Below are 16,019 nucleotides of genomic sequence, written 5' to 3'. Positions count from 1 at the left end.
GGAGGACGGGAGTACAGTCAGTCACGAATTTCAAAAGGACTACCCGAGAGAGGCTGCTCTCTGGGGCAGCCTGAGCGCTCATACACACGTTTATTATCTATGAGCGCTGACACCGCTGTCATCTAGCGGACCTCAGTCACATTCATAAATGTCTGGCGGGTCTGGCGTTTAAACTACGCATGAAAACATTACGTTCTGTGACAAAACTAGTGATGTTACGCTCGAGCCAGTTTGCTCGACACAGTGTCGATCTATTGATGCGCAAGTGTTCCGAGGCAGTGTTTCGATCCCTGCTTCGGCACGCCCACAATCACGTGACTACCGGGAGCGAGGCCTCGTTACAGGCAGTCCCAATGGTCTTTCACTTAGATGCAGTTCTGACACACAGCCAGCAGATGTCACTCATCTGACTGTATGAAATGCTTCGAAGCAGTGTGTCATTCTTGAAGCAGGTGTGTCAAAGTGGTTCAATGCTTCTTGAAGCTTCGATTTCACCATCACTAGACAAAACAACAGTAACATATCGGTAATTATGGCTTACAATTGTGCGCCTTTCCCTCACTTGTCATTTTCTGATGATTGTTGCAAAATGCATGCTGGGATACCTGGCTGCAGTTAGGTATTATTGCCAGAGATATTGGATAAGGGAGATACCCCACCGTAGGCTTATCCAATATTAAGAAAACGGTTACTCTTCCTGTCTCCTAAGTGGGCGTGGTTAGCTCTCCCTCCAATCAGAGCCTGCTCTCCCTCAACCCCCCCTCCCGACCACCGTGTTGAACAGAGGATCTGTGGATGTCTGTGTATGCGGATCGAGAAGCAGGTGGAATGAAAATACATTCTTCCTGTTATTGCAGCCTATTGCTGCTCAAAGCTTGGGCATTGTTTTTATTTATTACTAGCGGTAAATAACTGTTTGTAAGCTAACTGTGATTTTGCGCCTGATTTTACAGCCTGTTTATCAAGATCACGAGACCTCGTGATAACTTGTTTTCTGAGACGGACAGGGCTCAAACAAAGTTAACTTGCTCTTGATCTGTGCGGATGAAAAATGCAGCTTTAGTGTCAGAATGTTGGTAAGATGTGTGGCTTGTGGAAAATGAACCCAATATTTACTTTGGTGACTATCGGGCGAAAGAATTGACCATAAATTGTGATCACGTTCATTTTCCTGTGAGCTGAGTGGGGTCAAAGAGCATGGATACCAAGAGGCGAAGCTCCGTTGAATTTCTGCCAACAGCCACCAGGGGCGCTGCTGTAGCGCTGCCGCCATCTTGGACTGTTGAGCTGAGACCGTTGCACACAGACAACATGCAAGATGTCAAGGAGAGAGGAGAAAAAAAGTAAAAGAAAACAGTGTAGTGCAATTAACTGCAACAACTATCAGTGGAACACCCCGCACCTGGCCTTCCACCGTTTCCCGAAGGATCCCGACAGATAAGAACTCCTGAGGTGTAAGTTTTGAAGTGTTTTAATATCAATTTAACATGCCAGTTTTGGAGGGAAGGTAACAGACATACACACACACACACACATATATGTGTGTATATATAAATATATATATATATATATATATATATATATATATATATATATATATATATATATATATACATATATTTTATTGGACCATTTATATCAGAACTGATTACTGCTTTAGCATTAAAATATATCATATTAAAATAACCTATATATTATTATTATTATTACTGTCCCCTTACTGTACAAACTGTAAATAAGTCTTTATTCCTGACTATGTGACGTCACCATGAATGTGTTTCTAGTTAAAATATTGATTTTTTTCTTTCTTTCTTTCTTTCTTTTTTTTTTAATTTGTAGATTGGCTTATGGGGTGATTTTGAAGGAGTAATTAAGTTAATTTTCTCATAAGTGGATGTAATATGTAGAGATGCCATTTAGGCCGTTTTTCTTCGTTTTGGTTTTTTTAAAGTCTATATTTTGCTTTACAAAAACGTGAAAAAACAGCTGTGACCAAGCTATCACGAGGTGAGTAGCATTGTAAGCATAATTAATAGCGATATACTTCAGTTTGTCTGTGTGTTTTTGTATGCAAGCGGGTCTGCTGCGGTCTGCTGACGGTCCAAAATGGCGGCGGTAGGACGAAACCATGGGCGAGTCTGTTGCTATGGGGCGTTCTGTTGAGCTTCGCCTCTTGGTATCCATGCTCTTTGGTGGGGTATCTCGCTTTATGCAATATCTCTGTTATTGCACAAGTCTGCTCCGATGCATCCCCGGTGAAATGGGTGTGGCGAGAACACATCCGGGAATTTGGACTGAACTTGGCTGGATGTGAACTTTGAATTGGAACAGTACTTGGGCTGTGACTGATGACGCGTCACAAGTCCACAAGAACACAAGTCCGCATATTGAGAAACGGCTTCTTTGTTGTGTTTTTAAAGTGTGAACATGTCTAAAGTCCAAATGCTGAGATCGTTGGTGAAGCAGCGACTAACTGCGGCTGCTGAAGAGATATTTGGGCTGTTTGAAAGAACGATAGCAGAGTACGAGGAGGAACTTTGTCGATCAAAAGAGGAGAACGAGCGACAACAGAAACTACTGGACGCTGTTTTCAACCCTCAGCTTCGGTTACACAGAGCAGGTTTGTTCATTAAACATTACAAGTTCATTATTAATGATATAACTGCAGCTTTGTTCAATAAATATTCAGTCTGTCGATGTTTATACGCCGCGTTAGCTTCTCTGGTGTCGTTAGCTTCTCTGGTGTCGTTAGCTTCCATTGTGCCGTTAGCTTCTGTGGTGTCGTTAGCTTCTCTGGTGTCGTTAGCTTCTCTGGTGCCGTTAGCTTCTGTGGTGTCGTTAGCTTCTCTGGTGTCGTTAGCTTCTCTGGTGTCGTTAGCTTCCATTGTGCCGTTAGCTTCTCTGGTGTCGTTAGCTTCTGTCGTGTCCTTAGCTTCTGTGGTGTCGTTAGCTTCTCTGGTGTCGTTAGCTTCCATGGTGCCGTTAGCTTCTCTGGTGTCGTTAGCTTCTGTGGTGTCGTTAGCTTCTCTGGTGTCGTTAGCTTCTCTGGTGTCGTTAGCTTCCATGGTGCCGTTAGCTTCTGTGGTGTCGTTAGCTTCTGTGGTGTCGTTAGCTTCTGTGGTGTCGTTAGCTTCTCTGGTGTCGTTAGCTTCTCCGGTGCCGTTAGCTTCTCCGGTGTCGTTAGCTTCTCTGGTGCCGTTAGCTTCTGTGGTGCCGTTAGCTTCTGTGGTGTCGTTAGCTTCTGTGGTGCCGTTAGCTTCTCCGGTGTCGTTAGCTTCTCTGGTGCCGTTAGCTTCTCCGGTGCCGTTAGCTTCTCCGGTGTCATTAGCTTCTTTGGTGCCGTTAGCTTCTCTGGTGCCGTTAGCTTCTCTGGTGCCGTTAGCTTCTCTGGTGTCGTTAGCTTCTCTGGTGTCGTTAGCTTTACCATCCTTAAATGATTATCAATGTTTATTCTCTTGTCATATTTTGTATTGTTAATATGAATCAGCGAAGTTACTCCAGCTGTTAAACAAATGTAGTGTAGTATGAATGTACAATATGAACCTCTGAGATGTTGTAGAAGTATAAAGAAGCAGGAAATAGAAATACTCAAGTAAAGTACAAGTTACCAGAGAGCTGAAGAGAAGAGTCTTATGGGGGTAGTTTGGTTTGTTTACATCAAATTCACCTTCCCACAAACATGGGTCTTTTCTTCAGGCCTTAAATGCAGGGCTTATTTTAAACTTTCTCTTGTTACTTTCACATCAGAACCCTTTAAATGTTGTTTTTTAAAGACATGTGGAAGTGGGAAAGCAATTCAGTGTCTGTCTCTGAACACAGCAGGAAGTTGGTGAACCAGAATCAGCCAGAGAGTTGGAGGGAGATGGTCTGATGTTATGCCAGACGAGCTTACTTATTGTTAAACTTGGTTTATTTAAACTTGGTAAATGGTGAGTTATTGCCTAAATTAGGCTGGCTGTATGAGATGCTTTAATGGTTTAATCTCACAACAGTAACAAACAAAACCAAGACTGAGGGCAAACACTATCTTTACCTGGCTGTCCATGAATGCAGGCCACAGGGAGACATGGATGCTGCTCTGCAGGGCGCTCGATTTAAGTGCATTAACCGTGAGCGAGGGGTTAACAAGGGAGGGGCAGGGGGTCTTCTGTTGTTCAGCACAGGTGTGTTTTGGCCTTGACACAGCTGAGTGAACACTGTGAAGCTGTTTGATGCTCAGAGATCTGTAGAAGTCTGTAGTCTGAAGTTTGATGTCTGTAACATCTGTGTGTGTGTGCGTGTGTGTGTGTGTGTGTTTCCTGTTTCCTGCAGACGTCCAGCAGCTGTTGGTGGTTAAAGAAGAGGTTCCCCCTGAGCAGCAGGAGTGGAGCTCCAGTGTGGACCAGGAGGACCCAGAGCCTCCACACATTAAAGAGGAACAGGAGGAACTCTGGATCAGTCAGGAGGGAGAGCAGCTTCAAGGGCTGGAGGAGGATTATATCACCAAGTTCACATCCACTCCTGTCCTTGTGAAGAGTGAAGATGATGAAGAGAAACCTCAGTCCTCACAGCTGCATCAAAGACACACTGAACAGATGGAAACAGAAGCAGAGGGAGAGGACTGTGGAGGAGCAGAACCAGCCAGGAACTCAGATCCAGATACACATTTACAACTTGAGACTTATGACAGTGATGATTGGACGGAGACCAGAGAACCTCAGTCAGGTATCTGTCAAGTCACACATTTGCTCGTCTTAAGCAAGTCTCAAGTTTTAACCTTCAAGTGTCAAGCAAGTTGAGTCAAGTCATTTTTGTGTCTTAATTGGATAAAAATAAAAGGTCAGACTCTGTCAGTGTCTTCTGTAGAGAAGAGATGAACTCTCTCTTCTGCCAGGGGGTTCTCATCATACACAGCAAACAGCACTAGCAGGGCACTGTGGCTTGTTTGTGTAGTGTTTGATTCCAGCCACTTATATCCCTTTGCGACAGACATGAGCTGGCTTGATTTGGCTTGGCTTGGACCATCAGCCCAGCACAGCAGGGATTTGCATGTCCATTACAACAGGGCTTCCTTCTTGATGTTGTGTCTAAAACTGATGATGGGTGGTCTCAAGTGAGGATGTTTTAAAGCAGTGGGCTGATCCACGGTTTAAGTTCCCTGTTTTTTTGCTGCATGTGTTTTTCCACAGCAGGGCAGGTAGAAGAAGTTTACCTGTTGGAGGTGAGCTGTTTGTCTGCAGCTCTTCATCAACATCTCACTGTGGCTGTTTCTGCTTTTTCTCCTCCTCCCTGCCATGTTATTAGACTTGCCTTTATTTAAGACAGGCTGCTAACAATGCTCCCCTTATTCAGTAATAAGGAAGAGGAAGCTAACAGTTGTTCAGAAACGTTTTAAAATAAATCTGTGCTACGTGTTTTCCTACCATCCATAAACTTCACAATGTTTAGCTCCTGTCGGAGCATGAATGTGGTTTCCTCGTCCGTCCAGAAGTGCGTCTTCTGCTTCTCAGTTGCCACCGTGTTTGTTTTTCCGGGAGTTACTGCTATGTTATTTCCTTCTTCTTCTGGGTGAAAACCCGTGAAAGAAAAAGTGGCGCATGCGCAGAACGCCAAGTCGGACTAAACAGATACATGCAGCAATAGTTCGATTTTCAATCAGTTCTGGCGATATGCAAATTGCAGTGGGTCCAGTGTATTTGGAATGAACCGTTTGATGTGTGACATGTCTATTCTTTCAAAACACTTCACTACAATTGAGGTGAGTACTATGGGGCGATAGTCATTCAGACAGGTTATACTGTTTTTCTTGGGGATGGGCACTATTGTGGTGAACTTTAAGCATGCAGGCACAGATGACTGGGAGAGGGACAGATTGAAAATGTCTGTAAAGACCTCAGCCAGCTCTGAAGAGCAGACCCTCAGGACACGGCCGGGGATGTTGTCAGGGCCAGCTGCTTTCCATGGGTTAGCTCTTTTCAGAACCTTACACACCTCAGTTGGAGTCACAGTGAGTGAAGAGCTCTGCAGCGCTGCAGCGTCTCCTCCTGCTGTCTGTGCGTCCTGGCTGCCACGCCACTTTTACGCACACAGACACACAATCACAGAGTAAAGATGCCGCGGTGGAGACAGAGAGGTGAAGATAACTTGAGCTGATGACAACTACACTTGTTACTGTGCGTGCAATAAAACCTTCTCGAGGAAAAAGTCGGTGGTCATGTGACCTGCAGGCAGTGAGTCATCATCAGTAGACAGGAGGACTGATACTGACTGATGTCTGTATTCTCTCTTCTTTCTTTGAAAATTCACTCAGTACTGTGATGTCAGGAATATGATTTATTTTATTGACATTTTTATTTTGTTTCCAGTGAGATAATAAGTTTGTATTGTGGCTTTGCTGTTTTAATATTACTGTTGCTGCTCCAGAAACAACACTTAATTATGAAATATTCAGTTTTATTCCTGTTGTGAATTTCTTCTTTTTAAAAAAATACTTCCTTGTAAATGTTACACAATTAGTTCTCTGAGAATCTCTTTCACATACTAGCAAAAATTGGTATTGCAGTCCCTCCAAAAAATTGCCATCTTGCGATTGCAATAATTAACGCAAATTAAACAAAAGTCCTCAATATTTACGGGGGCTTGCAATTTTTCAAAAGTCCCGCTGTTTTTCCATGTTTTTTTCCGCATTTTACGGCTGACCAGAAATTGTCGCGAATGTGTCGTTTGAAACGTCCTCAGATGCATCATCAAATGCGCTAATAGCATTGCAGTATGGAGAAACTCTCTGTATGGACATAAGAATTTGCACTATTTAAATGCAGACAATATGTGTTGGATTTATTGAAATGTTATGTTTACAGAAGATGTACCTTACATGTTGTTTTACACTCACACTGTCTGGTTTGAGGGCTACAATATTCTCTGAATTTGTTGCAGCTTTATTGGAGTCCATGTTTTGAAACTAATTAAATAAAACTAAACAAGAGAACTGGAACATTTGCAGCTGTTTTGTAATATTCAGTATGATTATTATAGCAAGTGATTACATGACTTATTTTTTGGAGGCAGTAGCCTAAATTTTTTTTTTATTTTTCTTTCTCCTGACTTGTAATTTTTGTTATTTGCTGCAATGTTATCGCCATTTTTGACAAATTTGTCGCAAATTCAAGGTTTTTCTGTTGCGAGATCCTGGAGGGACTGGTCTTGTAACTGAAAAATCTCGAGTCAAATCGATATTGGATCGAGACCCCTTGAATCGAAATCGAATCAAAAAATCAAAATCAGTGGCAATACCCAGTCCTAATCGGCTCTGCCTCACTCTCATACACCTTTTCGAAATTCTCGAGTGAAGTAAAAGAACCACAAATTTGTACTGCAGTAGTACTTGAGTTGATGTACTAACAGCATCTTATTTACTCCGGCTGCCAGTAATCAAACTTGACTCACAGCAAACTCTCCCATCCTATGGACAATCATTCTCACATAATTCACTTTAGTTTGAGCAAATAAAGAGCCACACTGTAGCCTCCAGACATGACAAGAGTAACAGTACATATTAATGACTGCTATGAAATTAAAGCTCACCTCAACCTCACTCACTCTGACACAGCTGAGTGAACACTGTGAAGCTGTTTGATGCTCAGAGATCTGTAGAAGTTCAATAAGGAGTTTTTGAGCTGTGATGTGAATAAACGACAACATTTCTCTGTAACGTGTGTGTGTGTGTGTGTGTGTGCGCGTGTGCGTGTGCGTGTGCGTGTGCATGTGCATGCGTGCGTGTGTGCGTGTGTGTGTGTGTGTGTGTGTGTGTGTGTGTATACTGTTTCCTGCAGATGTCCAGCAGCTGTTGGTGGATCTCTGGATCAGTCAGGAGGGAGAGCAGCTTCAAGGGCTGGAGGAGGATGATATCACCAAGTTCACATCCACTCCTGTCCCTGTGAATAGTGAAGATGATGAAGACAAACCTCAGTCCTCACAGCTTCATCAAAGACACACTGAACAGATGGAAACAGAAGCAGAGGGAGAGGACTGTGGAGGAGCAGAACCAGCCAGGAACTCAGATCCAGATATACATTTACAACCTGAGGCTGATGACAGTGATGATTGGACGGAGACCAGAGAACTTCAGTCAGGTTTAAACTGTCTGAAAAATGATGAAGTCCCTGTCAGTGATTTGATTGTTTGTGAGAAACCATTTAGCTGTTTTAAGTGTGGGAAAAGATTTGGTTACAATGGAGATCTGAAGAGACACATGAGATCTCATTCAGGAGAGAAACGATTTTGCTGTTCTGAGTGTGGGAAAAAATATGGTCGAAGTCAACATTTGAAGGTACACATGAGAACTCATACAGGAGAGAAACCATTTAGCTGTTCTGTGTGTGGGAAAAAATATGGTCGAAATGAACATCTGAAGGTACACATGAGAACTCATACAGGAGAGAAACCATTTAGCTGTTCTGTGTGTGGGAAAACATGTGGTCAAAGTGAAAATCTGAAGGTACACATGAGAACTCATACAGGAGAGAAACCATTTAGCTGTTCAGAGTGTGGGAAAAGATTAGGTTCCAATGGAGCTCTGAAGACACACATGAGAACTCATACAGGAGAGAAACCATTTAGCTGCTCCGAATGTGGGAAAAGATTTGGTTCCAATGGAGCTCTGAAGGAACACATGAGATCTCATACAGGAGAGAAACCATTTAGCTGCTCCAAGTGTGGGAAAAGATTTGGTTACAGTGGAGTTTTGAAGAAACACATGAGAACTCATACAGGAGAGAAACCATTTAGCTGCTCTGAGTGTGGGGAATCATTTACACAAAATGGATATTTACATGCACACATGAAAATTCATGAGAGAAAAAAGTGATGCAGCTGTTCAGTCTGAGAAAAAAATAATCTATTTGTAATAATATTTTAAAAAGATAAATGACTGACACAGACCCAAACATTTATGTTTTATATGTTTTTAAATGTATGTATTTACTTACTTACTTATTTACCAAGATCAGTCTTGTACAGCCAGGGGGAGTATTTCCCCTCTGACAGCCAAGCTGGGTCAAAACCTGTTATCCGGTGGTGACTGGACTTTTGCTGCTTGTCAGGGCAGGGCATGCAGCACTGTGGTTCTCTCCTGTACTTGGATCCAGAGCAGGAGAGCTACTCTGACTGCTAAATTCTAAAACTGATGTGAACATAGATTAGAAGATAGAAGAATCTGCAGAAAATATCCAATATGAGTAATTGAAAACATTTTTTCAGACATTTTTGTAAATTTATTAAAAAAAAAAGAAAATGTAAACATCGCTGAGCGATCTTCATGACTCAGCCTTCATTTGGAATTGTGTGTTATCAGCTTTACTCTCCCAGTTTGGAGAAGCAGAAAAGAGAACAGGCATGGTTAGGTTGGTTCCAAAAGTCACACAACAACACAAACTAACTGTCCAATCGAAGGGCAGCTGAAGACCAGAGACTCATTGTGTTCTGTGAGGTAAAATTCCTGATTCTGTCAGTGGAGTCTGGTTGCCTTTAGGAGAGCATCATGTAACTGCATCAGTAAAGGGCTGTCTGACAGCATGGTTAGGTCTTGAAAATCTCCATCATGTTCCAACGGAGACCAGGAGGTGACATGCATATGTTATTATTTTTCTTTTTAAAATGCGCATGTGCTTTATAATTTGCAGACATGTTTTATAAAACGCACGTGTTTTATTAAAATGCTCATGCGATTTATTATCATGAGCTCATCTCTACCAGAATCTGTACTCTTTACTGCTGCGAACGTCACATTGTTTGAACAAGATGGCGTGACAACACAAGCGTGACTTACTATGGCCATGTACTATGGAACGCCGAATGGGCCAAAACGTCTAAGTCGACGTCCGTTTTACGACATCACATTTGTAGCTCTTAAGTAGTCAGTAGTGTAAGCATGTGTGGAAACGTGTGGAGCAAACAAAAGAAGAAAACAGCAGCAGCAGCCGTGCCCATGCTCCGATCAGACCAGAGAGAGACTGAAGACAGGCAGGAGGGAGCTTTTGACAGAGACACACACCGGGCCCGGGTGTTGCTCACCGGGCTGATGACCCTCCGCCCTGCGGAGTCCTGCAAGAGAAAGAACAGCAGCTAAGGGCAGGGACAACTAGTGGAGCGGAGGGGTCGTCACAACAGTCACGTTCCATTGTCTCATCATATTGTCTGCCTTTTCGTGTAAACAGATGTAATCTGTCCTCTTGCTGAAGTTCGTGGGAGTGACAGCCAGGCAAACATGTTTTGATGAAATGCACGCATGATTTAATAAAACGCGTGTGTACTACATGAACTACTTTTTTTTTCTGCATATATAAAATCATATGAACAAAACTAAAAATCAACTGGAACAGTTCAATAAAAGTCATTCTTTCGAATAAGTGTATTTTCATCATTTATCCTCCTGACTGTGTTTTTCTGAGTAAGGCCGCAATTCCATGTAACACTTTTGGACTTTTATTTTGAAGCCCATGAGCTCATCTTTACCGGAAGCTGTACTCTTTACTGTTGGCAACATCTCACTGTTTGAACAAGATGGCGTCTGGTAGAAAGGTGTGTTAGCAGAGTCTCTTTGTTGTTGTGAAGTGTGAACATGTCTAAAGTCCAAATGCTGAGATCGTTGGTGAAGCAGAGACTAACTGCAGCTGCTGAAGAAATATTTGGGCTGTTTGAAAGAACGATGGTCCATAATGTTATCTACATTGTGTTGTTTTGTCAGGCAGCGCATACTGTGCCATTACCGGCATTTTATTTACACAGGCTGCCAGTAATAAAACTTGACGCATGGCAAACTCTCGCATCCTATGGACAATCATTCTCACATTGTTCACTTAAGCCTGAGCAAATAAAGAGCCACACTGTAGCCTCCAGACATGACAAGAGTAACAGTACATGTTAATGACTAGTGCTGCATGATTAATCTAATCGCAATCGCGATGTCAGGCTGTACGATTACATAACCGCACAAAAGGCTGCGATTTGCGATTTAATGTAAATAAATGTTAAGGTGTGTGCCTGTGAACGTGACTGCCTCTCCTGTAGTGTGTGTGGACTTTGTTGACATTACGCCCATAAACTATCCTGGTGTGTGCAGCAAGTATGGTCAGGTGACCAGCCGGCGTGCAGCAGTGACCAATATAGACGCTAAAGAAGAGCATGAGCATGACCGTGAACAGGCTGAGTTGGTGGCGAAAAAAAACGCCACGTCTATTATATGGCGATACTTTGGATTCCGGTACGGTGACGTTGAACAGAAAGACGCGCTGTGAAAAAGTTTAAAAGTTAAAGTTGCCACGTCCCGCGGCAACACAACCAATCTATATCAGCACTTGAGACAGCACAGGGGAAAGTAGGAAGAATGCATGCGAGAGAAAGTCAAGCCGAGTAACGTGAAAGACAAGGAGACAACTGAACGCCCCCAGAGCCTCATACAACAACATCCAAGCACAGTTACGCAAACATTTGTAAGCGTCACGGGGAAATCACAGACTCCATAACAAACTATATAATAACAAATGAAAAACTGAGCAACTTTGCTCAGGTTCGGCCCACTTGACATGCTGCTGTGTTGTGCTATGGCGTGCTGGAATTTGTCATTTACGAGACAACGCCTGAACACAATACAGTCTCGGTCAGCTGTGTGTACAGTTCCGTGCTGCGCTGCTGTGTGAGCAGCGTGTTTGACTGTGCTCTGTCTGTTGATGGTTATTAACACACTGTCCATAACAAAAACTATGTCAGGTCAGGTCAGGTCAGTGCCCCCCAGATATAATGTAGGGGAAACACTGAATCAAGCAAGAAGACTAATGATACCATTTTTTGTATTATATTGTAATCGCAATCGCAATATTGTCCACCATAATCGCAATCACACATTTTTATCAAATCGTGCAGCACTATTAATGACTGCTATGAAAGTTACACACACAGCTGAGTGAACACTGTGCAGTTTTTGAGCTGTGTGTGTGTGTGTGTGTGTGTGTGTGTGTGTGTGTTTCCTGTTCCCTGCAGACGTCCAGCAACTGTTGGTGGTTAAAGAAGAGGTTCCCCCTGAGCAGCAGGAGTGGAGCTCCAGTGTGGACCAGGAGGACCCAGAGCCTCCACACATTAAAGAGGAACAGGAGGAACTCTGGATCAGTCAGGAGGGAGAGCAGCTTCAAGGGCTGGAGGAGGATGATATCACCAAGTTCACATCCACTCCTGTCCCTGTGAAGAGTGAAGATGATGAAGAGAAACCTCAGTCCTCACAGCTTCATCAAAGACACACTGAACAGATGGAAACAGAAGGAGAAGGAGAGGACTGTGGAGGAGCAGAACCAGCCAGGAACTCAGATCCAGATACACATTTACAACCTGAGACTGATGACAAGACTGGAGAGTCTTCTGAACCAGAGACTGATGACAGTGATGATTGGACGGAGACCAGAGAACCTCAGTCAGGTTCAAAGTCTCTGAAAAATGATCAAGTCTCTGTCAGTGATTTGGTTGTTGGTGAGAAACGATTTAGCTGCTCTGAGTGTGGGAAAAGATTTGGTCGTAGTGGAGTTCTAAAGGAGCACATGAGATCTCATTCAGGAGAGAAACCATTTAGCTACTTTGAATGTGGGAAAACATCCGGTTACATACAAACTCTTAGGGTACACATGAGAACTCATGTAGGAGTTAAAACATTTAGTTGCACTAATTTGGAGAAAAAAATGTAGTAAGACTGGCGGTCTGAAGGTACACGAGATCTCATACAAGAGAGAAACCATTTAGCTGCTGAGTGTGGGGAAAAGATTTGGTCAAAGTGGAGATCTGAAGAAACACATGAGATCTCATACAGGAGCGAAACCATTTAGTTGCTGTGAGTGTGGAAAGAGATTTGGTCGAAGTCAAGTTCTAGAGTTCTCACATGAGATCTCATACATTTGTTGTGTTTTTCCTTAGCAGCAGTAGTATGAGTCATGGGGTGGATAACTGATCAAGAGCTCCAATCAGAGCTGATCTGATTGATGGATGAGAGGAGCAGCTGCTGCAGAGGCGAGTGAAAACAAGGGAAGTAATAAAGCAACTCAGGACATAAAATAAGCACAGCAGACAGGTGAGACAGTGTGAACCATGGTGTTAAACTATACATCTTTAAATGTTTCAGTCATGGCTGAAAATAACAGAAATAAACAGGTTTGCTGAATTAACATATCACTGCAATTCACAACAGTTTGCAGTTTCTACCTGTAAGGTTTAGATCAAAGTCACGGTGATTCAGTCTGCGATGACGTCATCAATATCCACGTAAGCATATGATGTCATCCGGAGACTACGTCTACGCTTGGCAAGCAGGGTAAAGGCCGTGGCAAATCCTCTCAATCTAAAATTGAATTCACTCCGGCCAAACCGAGTGGAGATGCTACAGCTAATGCTAGTGCAATGGCGGAGGAAGCTAGTGAGATGACAGATGAGAATGCCAACCCCCAGCCAATTCTTGAAGCCATCAAAGATTTAAAAACTGACTTCTGCAGCAGATTTGATGGAGGATTGACGGCAATTGAAGGAATGAGGAAAGAAGTCGGTGAATGCTTGGAACGAGTTCAGGGCGCAGAGACTCGCATCTCCGAGGCAGAGGACACTGTCATTAGCCTAGTAGCAAAGGTCCGTAGCCTCGAAAATAAAAACAAAGAAATGGAGGACAAGATCGAGGCTTTTAAACCTCCCAGAGGGCGCGGAGGGCAATGATGCCTGCTCTTTCCTCGAGGCTTTGATCCCGGAGGCTCTGGGCATAACTTCCCTAAGTATGAAGCTAACCATTGAAAGGGCTCATCGAGTCAGACCGAGAAAAGACCCGGCCACACCTCCAAGAACTTTAATTACAGAGACAAAGTGATGGTCCTGAAGGAGCTTCGGAACAAAAAGGAGATATTCTACGAGGACAGAGCAATACGGTTTTATCCTGACCTGGCAGCCAGGATGCATAAGAAGCATAAGGCTTTCGACTCCATGAGACAGAAGCTTCGTAACATGGGAATAAGGAAAGGAATACGATGATGTAGGATATTTATTTCAGAAACCCATGTCCTAAGATTCATCAGGATCTATTACTTTTGAGAGCACAATACAACGAAATTGCAGCATCCAAAGCTGCTGCTAACCTATTATAACTGAAACAATGCATTTTTGATCAAGGGGGAAAAACGGGGAAAATTCTAGCTTGGCGTATAAGACAGCATCTTACAGACAACTGAAAGGTCTATCACCATTCTTAAAAATGATAAGGAGGAACTCATCGTAGATCCTGTCTCCATAAATGGCAAATTCAGAGACTTTTATGAAAGACTCTACAGCTCTGAAATAAATGTAGGGCTAATGGATCATAGCTCATATTCATTCCTAAACAAACTTAGTTTCCCCCAAATAGAGGAATGTGAAAGGTCATCGCTGGGGGCAAACTTGACATTGGAAGAGATCTCGGCAGCGTTAAGATGCATGAATTCTGGAAAAGCAGCAGGTCCAGATGGCCTACCCATCGAAGTTTATATAAAATTTGAATCAAAACTTAGAACACCCCTCCTTGAAATGTTTTCAGAGTCTCTTCAAAAGGGGATACTCCCTCCCTCCTTGAGGGGTGCCCTGATTACTCTACTCCCAAAGCACAGTAAAGCCAACGATAAATCCGAAACCATGAGGCCGATCAGCCTTTTGAACTCGGACCTGAAAATACTCTGCAAAATTTTGGCCAAAAGATTGGAGTCTATATTACCAGGTGGCCGCCAGGGTTTCCACAACGTGAGAAGGGTCTTGAACATCTTGCATGACCAGAGGGGAGCGTCAGATACAGCCTTCTTAGCACTAGATGCTGAGAAGGTGTTTGACAGATTGGAATGGACTTATTTATTTGAAATTATTGGACGCTTTGGCCTGGGGGAGGGTTTTTATAACTGGGTTAAACTTTTGTACAATGATCCCTATGCAGAAATGATTACCAACAACAATATTTCAAAACCAATAATGATCAATAGAGACTGTAGACAGGGCTGTCCTCTATCCCCCCTACTATTCATAATTGCAATCGAACCATTCGCAATTGCTGTGAGAGAGCATAACATGATTACAGGTATAAGGACAGGAGAAATTGACCATCGAATAGCTCTTTACGCTGACGATATATTTTTTTTCCTAGAAAATTGGACAGATCTATCCCATCCCTCCTAGACTTAATTAAGTTATTTGGCAAAATCTCAGGCTATAAAATTAATAATTCAAAATCCTCCATAATGCTTCTCAACTCAGAGGAGAGGACTAATCCACCTATCTCTGCTCGCCATTTTAAAATAGTGGATTCTTTTACTTACCTGGGTATCAAAATCACCCCTAAACTAGAAAATATAGTGAATGTTAATTATAGCCCAGTGACTACATCCATTTCTAAAACTGTCGAAAGATGGTCTAGCCTCCACGTCTCTCTCATAGGTAGAATCAACATACTCAAAATTAACATACTCCCCAAACTCCTTTATTTATTTCAAAATTTCCCCCTGCTACCTCCTCCAAACTTTTTCCCCAGAATGAAAAATCTATTCAATAACTTCTTATGGAACAATAAGCTCCCCAGGCTTCGTTTATCTCTTCTATACTTACCCTATGAAGAGGAGGGCTACAGTGCCCTAATATGCTATGGTACTACTGGTCAGTCCAGCTAAGGACGCTTATGTTTTATTTCACCACAGATGGATCCCTACCATGAAGGGATATTGATTCACACTGCCTAAAGCTCCCATTTCCCACTTACCTATACTCAGATGAACCTAAAAAACTCAAAAAGTTCTCCACTAATCCTATAGTCCAAAACATGATAGGAGTCTGGCAAGAAGTCAGGAAATATCTAAAAGATTCCCCCTCCCTTTCCTGTTTCAGCCCAATCTGGAGTAATAACTTTTTCAGTCCAGGAAAAGCAGATGCAGGTTTTAAAATGTGGGCGGATAGAAGCGAAAAACAAATAAAAGACATTTATGGTAAGAATGGGAATATCTTAACATTTG

At 42.8% G+C, this 16,019-nt stretch overlaps 1 protein-coding gene across 2 annotated transcripts; it reads left to right on the top strand.

Moving 5' to 3' along the window:
* Nucleotides 1-1,719: 1,719 nt before the first annotated feature.
* Nucleotides 1,720-10,297, top strand: LOC117245941 (uncharacterized). 2 transcript variants are annotated; one of them, XM_078163886.1, is made up of 3 exons: nt 1,721-2,620; nt 4,312-4,704; nt 7,812-10,297. In XM_078163886.1, exons 1-3 carry the CDS (start codon nt 2,428-2,430, stop codon nt 8,843-8,845), a joined length of 1,620 nt encoding a protein of 539 aa, XP_078020012.1. In that variant the 5' UTR covers nt 1,721-2,427; the 3' UTR covers nt 8,846-10,297. The 2 variants fall into 2 exon arrangements, with proteins under 2 accessions (XP_078020013.1, XP_078020012.1); XM_078163887.1 differs by lacking the exon at nt 7,812-10,297 and having other exon boundaries at nt 1,720-2,620; nt 4,312-5,404.
* The last annotated feature ends 5,722 nt before the right edge of the window (nt 10,298-16,019 follow it).

The sequence above is a fragment of the Epinephelus lanceolatus genome, chromosome 22 (genome assembly GCF_041903045.1).
Source record: "Epinephelus lanceolatus isolate andai-2023 chromosome 22, ASM4190304v1, whole genome shotgun sequence".
NCBI lineage: Eukaryota > Metazoa > Chordata > Actinopteri > Perciformes > Serranidae > Epinephelus > Epinephelus lanceolatus.
The sequence above is the reverse complement of the archived record's forward strand: the minus strand, read 5'-3'. Positions and strand labels throughout refer to the sequence as shown.

Bases quoted from the DNA above. Each gene is read 5' to 3' on its own strand.
- LOC117245941 (XM_078163886.1), top strand. From the start codon at position 2,428: ATGTCTAAAGTCCAAATGCTGAGATCGTTGGTGAAGCAGCGACTAACT. The intron at 2,621-4,311 runs GTTTGTTCATTA...TGTTTCCTGCAG, and splicing joins GCTTCGGTTACACAGAGCAG to ACGTCCAGCAGCTGTTGGTG. The intron at 4,705-7,811 runs GTATCTGTCAAG...TGTTTCCTGCAG, and splicing joins GACCAGAGAACCTCAGTCAG to ATGTCCAGCAGCTGTTGGTG.